The 6,141-nt window shown below is 33.5% G+C and overlaps 1 protein-coding gene across 1 annotated transcript; it reads left to right on the top strand.

Annotated features, from left to right (window-relative positions):
- The first annotated feature begins 2,073 nt into the window (after window positions 1-2,073).
- Window positions 2,074-3,372, top strand: LOC129746003 (succinate--CoA ligase [ADP/GDP-forming] subunit alpha, mitochondrial-like). Its single transcript, XM_055739421.1, has one exon. The coding sequence runs from the start codon at window positions 2,239-2,241 to the stop codon at window positions 3,223-3,225; it is 987 nt and encodes a 328-aa protein (XP_055595396.1). The 5' UTR covers window positions 2,074-2,238; the 3' UTR covers window positions 3,226-3,372.
- The last annotated feature ends 2,769 nt before the right edge of the window (window positions 3,373-6,141 follow it).

Here is a 6,141-nt window from a genome sequence, read left to right on the forward strand (position 1 = left end):
GAAGAATAAATGGAAAATGGACGACAAGTTCAACATGATAATACGAAGTTTACCGGGTTTACTAGTATTATTTATTAAAAAATAAAAACATTTCTGTTATAGCAAGATTATCAAAACTCGAACAAATTTAAACAAATTTTGAGAAGAAACCTTTTAAATCTTTTCGTTAAATTTATATTAGAAGTCCATAGGAGCTATCTTTTTTTAACGTTTCCTTAAATCACATGTCTTTATAGTTTTTTCGATCAAGAATTAAAAATATTAACAATACTCTGTTGATCGTACGCAAAAATTAAGTTGAAATGATTGATCAAAAATTTAAACAAAGTTATGTAGACCGACATATTATGATTAAGGCAATTTATGTAGAAGTAGATACTATTTTTCGTTCAACCAAATTTCAAATTCAGAGCATAACACAAAAACTGTTCTACTGAGATATTTTCAAAATGCAATTTCGGATTACGCGTAAGATTAAACATTTGAAATGATCTTCAGTTGACTGTCCGCAAACTACATCGTTGATATGAAACGCGAATGACATACAAATGTTTAAACGACTATAACCAATACAAAAAGAAAAAAAAATCTTCAGTTCACTTAGTTCAAAATTGCTGTAAACTAGGTAGTGTAAATCCATCGGAAAGATTTTAAAATAAAACAATTTTATCAGTATTGAATTTTTATTAAAGAGGCGAAGTTAAAGCCTTTATAAATATATACAACAAGCGAAAAAAAACACAAACAATTTTTATCAAATGCAGAAGATGTTCCTCATTAAAATCAAAATAAATGTACTGATCAACTCATTCCCAACCTTGCCCGATGTTAAGGGGGGGGGGTAGGGTCTAACGGGTATAAAAAAACACCATTTTCACGATTTTTTTCTAGAGCTATCGTTCAAACAAATGTATTCAAATTTTTTGCATTATACAAAGCATTGTCAAAAGAACATTTAGTAATTTTTTCGTAGAAAAATATTGAAAAATGAGCCGGTGACGGAGCATTTTCGAGGATGCCTTTTAGAAAACAGGATTTGCGGTGGACACTGTATCTCAGCACAGAATCATCTGAATTCAAAAAATCAGAGCAAAATATTTTTAATAGATGTTTTTCTGGACCCCAACGTTTTTATTTAACTTAAAAATATTTTTATGAAATTTTTGTGACTGTTTGAAGTAAAAACTACGATTTTTCACGTAAAAATTCGCCATTTTTCACCTATAAAATCTCCCCAAAGCAAAAAAATCAAAAAAGAAAAACGTTGGGGTCTGGTATTTTATATGTAGAAACTATGTTCCAAATTTGAAAAGAATCGGATAAGTAGTTTTCAAATGACGATGTTCACGGTCTTTAAAAATGTGCTTTCGAGAAAAACGCGTTTGAAGTTTCTGCTCTTGCTTTCTTGCAGTATTAGATAGGAGGAGATAAAGGCCTATTACTTCTACAGTTTTGCTTCAATTGACTTGAAAATTTGACACAACATTCTTGAAATGTTTTACAATAAGAAAATAAAAAAATAAAAAAATCGATTTTTTGAAAGTGTTAGACCCTACCCCCCCCTTAATGGAACGAATCACAATTTAATCTGCCGGAATCTATGGGTCGTTCATCCCATTACTGAATGGAAAAGCTTCATACGTTCATTTGGTTGAGTGGGCACAAAAGCATAGACTTAGGATTGTAAACCCCCCCGAACTCAGTAATAGAAAAGTGTATTAATAATTTTGACGAGTGAGAAAATTATATAAACTCAATTTGATTTTTTTTAAATTTTTTTGAACAACAAAAACTTTTGGTTGCTAAAATTAAAACGAAATTGAATTTGTAAAAAAGTTAAAATATTTCATGTGCTCACGATTATTTTGACCATGCTGTTCTATGGAGTGAGAGAGCCGGATTCATTTTTGAACAAAATAGCTAAACGGCTGACTGGTCATCAGATCGCATCGAAGGGTCAAAGTACACATTGTATAGAGCAGCGTGCAGCCGATAACATTTGGGTTGGTTGAAAGAGATTCTCCAGTCTCTATCATTCCTGCTTTTTATTGATTCAGTCCCGGGCTCATTCAGTAGGCCAGAACTAGCTTGTTTGCGTTCCCTTCTTGATAACGTCACTTGTTAGTTGAGTTTTGTTCTTCGAGGTGTGATCACAGGCAGACGAATCGTTCTGGTGCAGTCGCGGAAGAGCCGTTGTGGAATTTAATTTAAATTCATAAAACCTTACGTTCAACCGGTATGGCGACCAGTTTGTCGCTTTTAAATAGAGTTAAGAATTGCGCCGCGTTCGGGGTTCGGTATGCGTCATACGAATGTACCAGGAAAAATTTGAAATTAACCGCGGATACCAAAGTCATCTGCCAGGGATTCACTGGAAAACAGGGAACGTTTCACTGTGAACAAGCCATCAAATATGGTACCAAATTGGTCGGGGGAGTAACTCCTGGAAAGGGAGGCCAAACACATTTAAATTTACCAGTTTTCAACAGTGTTAGAGAGGCAAAAGACGCTACCGGAGCAGAGGCAACCGTCATCTATGTTCCACCACCAGGGGCGGCCAAAGCCATCTTGGAGGCCATCGAAGCCGAGATGCCCCTGATCGTATGCATCACCGAAGGGATTCCTCAGCATGACATGGTACACGTGAAACGTGCTTTACTGTCCCAAGAAAAATCTCGTCTAGTAGGTCCCAACTGTCCGGGAATCATAGCCCCGGATGCTTGTAAAATCGGAATCATGCCCGGGAACATCCACAAGAAAGGTTCGGTAGGCATTGTTTCTCGTTCCGGAACGCTGACCTACGAAGCCGTTCATCAAACTAGCGAGGTCGGTCTGGGGCAAACACTTTGCGTTGGAATTGGAGGGGACCCCTTCAATGGAACCGATTTCGTTGACTGTCTTCACATATTTATGTGCGATCCGGAAACCAAGGGAATCGTACTAATAGGAGAGATCGGAGGCGTGGAAGAAGAACGGGCCGCAGAATATCTTTCTCAGTTTGTGGAAAGTGGCGAGTCTAAACCGGTTGTTTCATTCGTGGCAGGCGTATCGGCACCCCCGGGACGTCGGATGGGCCACGCCGGTGCCATTATTTCCGGTGGACGTGGCGGAGCGCAAGATAAGATTAATGCACTCGAGAAGGCAGGTGTAATCGTTACCCGGAGCCCTGCTCAGATGGGCAAGGAACTGTATAGGGAAATGAAAAGACGGGAACTGATTGGTTGAAATCTAAAGAAATTCGACAATAAATGATAAGTGGAAACTCAATTTGACATTTTCTCTAGAAAAAATAACCTAATAAGGCTGATTTAAATTTCAAATTTATTTTAGATTTCAAGTCTTTAACCCGAAATAAAATTCTAAAACAATAAATCAACATTTAAAAACTTGAATTTGAGAACACCAAACCCTTCCTCGATTAAACCTGGTTTCACCACATTATTGGAGAAAACAACCTTACTGTCCTTCAGCGCGTATGAGTATCATGAGCATTTTTTATTATTTTCATGCAAAACGTTTGCTTCAAACCTAAATTTCCGGAAAAAATCAGTTTTTGTACAAACTTTGCTCATAAGTTTTGGATAAAATGCCAATCAAAGTTCGTTGACCTGTGCTAAGGATCGACAAAACAAAACTTTGAATGAGTTTTTTTCTCGGTTTGCATTTTTCACACATGGGACTCATATGCATAGGAGGGCGGTTTAGCTCAAGCTATGATTTCTCAGTTATTTTCAAAGAGAATGATAATTTTAAACAAGCAAGTGTTGTTTGCTATTTTTTTTATAATTCAATTTTTCAGATAACTACGACTGTTAAGCCAAGTTTTGTTTAAAACCATCCAAATACGTGAATTAGGGCGTCATACACGCCACAGACTGCATGTTTCTGAACCTGAAAAGTTTTGTGGATTGTGGTTTGGTGACTAATTTTATCTTTGATTTTTTGCCCAACAATGCGCGAATAAAAAAATTAAAACCAATCATGTTTGTAATTATTGGATTATTCATTTTAAGTAGGTACTTTTTCATTAATAGTTTCCGTATTTAATCATAACTTTAGAAAATAGAGATTCTAAACCTAAACAGTGATTTTTACAATGACACCTTCAGTTACAAAATATGGAATTCGCTTTCATCGATGGTTAAAATATTTGAATTTGTTTATGAGTCTGGTAGATCAAACTTATTTGATTTGAGCATGAAATAAGTTTTTTTAGGAGAACCTTCGATTTCTTTAAACCAAACTTATCCTGTTCTCAAATCCAACAAACCGAATTTTCCAAACTCTCTTGCAAGTTCAAACATTTTAACCTTTGATGAAAATAAATCATTAAAAAAAAAATAAGTTAAAAAATTTCGGATTAAATTTTCTTGATGCAAACTTCAACCAAATTTATGATTTTAGTTTGAAATTTGGCTTTTAAAAAGACTGCAATATTGAAAATGTTGAACAACGCACCGAGAAAACATCAAATTTTGGACGGATTTTGCAGGTGAAGATCAGGTACATATTTCTTTAACAGCACATATTTTCCATAATCAATTCCATAATGAAAATCCTGTGGAAGATTTTTTTAAAATAAAATTTGGTTATTTGTCCATAAAACTTAGAAAATAAGCTAAAATTCTACTTTATACTTGTTATTTTCAGCAGAAAAGTGTGTACAAACTAATTTTGATTGATAATTTGAAATCTGGAAATTTATCTGACGAGCAAAATTTTAAGTTCATGATCGCTTGAATTCCTCATCAATTTTATGTTGATTGTAAAACTGATTTACAAGCTATATTTTTTCTGAATTTTGAATCTGCATTCTGATTCTGAATTCGAACATTGAACTGTGAATCTGATTCCGAATTTCTATACGATTTCTGAAATGTACCAAAATTACAATTTTCGAATCTTAATTCCAGATCAGAATTTTATGAGCCAAGTTATGAAGCCCTCATTCATAAATCTATTATTTAGATTCTGTAGTTCTTGTTTAATCTAAATTCATTATCAAAAATATTTTCTTTTAATCGGTATTGTGAGTCTGAATTAAAATATGAATTTCAAATGATGAATCTGAATCCGAGTTTTCAACTTTGGATCGCCATTGCGATGCTTTAAATGTTTAAATTTTGTATAAGAATTAAGTTTAAGGATTTTGAATTTGAATATAAAACAATTTTTTCCTTTTTTTCATATTCAGAAAACTGTTATCCAAATATTAAAAATGCATATGATTTTCGAAAAACATGATTCAAATTTGAAATGAAATGCAAAACCAAGTTTGAACCAGGATTTCAAAGCAGCTTTTCATTTATAGTTTCTTATGATTATTCAAACTGAAAATCAAGAATCCTTAACTGGATACCCCCAAAACCCCTCCTCCAACGGCTATGCGTAAATGCATAGAGAGGCGAATAGAATTGAATTCTTTTTAAAAAGAAACGAAAAATAAAACATATATGCAGAAGCAAAATTCTAAACCAGATTCCGAATTCACGTTTATACTCAGTTTTTCTACTTTAAAATTAGAATCTGGACTGTGTGGAAAAATTAAAAATATTATAACTTGAAAATCTTATCACAAGGTATATCCACACTCCGAATTCGTATTCAGAAATACATTTTTTCGATTTGATATGAAGATTCAAAACTTAAAAAGAAAAATGTAAATTTCCAGTTTGTTGTAGAGACTTACAATCGAGGTAAGAAAAATTAAAATTACGAAATATGATATAATGCTTTGATAATTTGAATGCTGTTTTGGGAAAAGTTAGTGATTGCGAATCGAAACCGATAAAAATTGTGTAAATACACGATTTAAAATTGAAAAAGAAATAGAAAAAAGCAAAATATTTTTTTTAAATTGAGAAAATCTCATATGGAACTTTTCTGAAACACTCTTGAGAGTTATTGAGATTTGTTTGAGACTCATTTGAGACCCTCTCAAAATTATTTCAAGATTGATTCGACACCTTTTGTAGACTGTTCTCAGAAAAGCATCAAAAGCTCTTTTCGAAGCCATTTGAAGGTCTATTAAGACTCTTTTGAAACTTTGAGGGCTTGACTCTTAAAGTCGTGGAATTAATCTGAGACTGTTTTTAAACTGTTCTAAAACTTTTTTTTTTTACTTTTTGAGACTCTCTGAGG

The sequence above is a fragment of the Uranotaenia lowii genome, chromosome 2 (genome assembly GCF_029784155.1).
Source record: "Uranotaenia lowii strain MFRU-FL chromosome 2, ASM2978415v1, whole genome shotgun sequence".
Taxonomy (NCBI): domain Eukaryota; kingdom Metazoa; phylum Arthropoda; class Insecta; order Diptera; family Culicidae; genus Uranotaenia; species Uranotaenia lowii.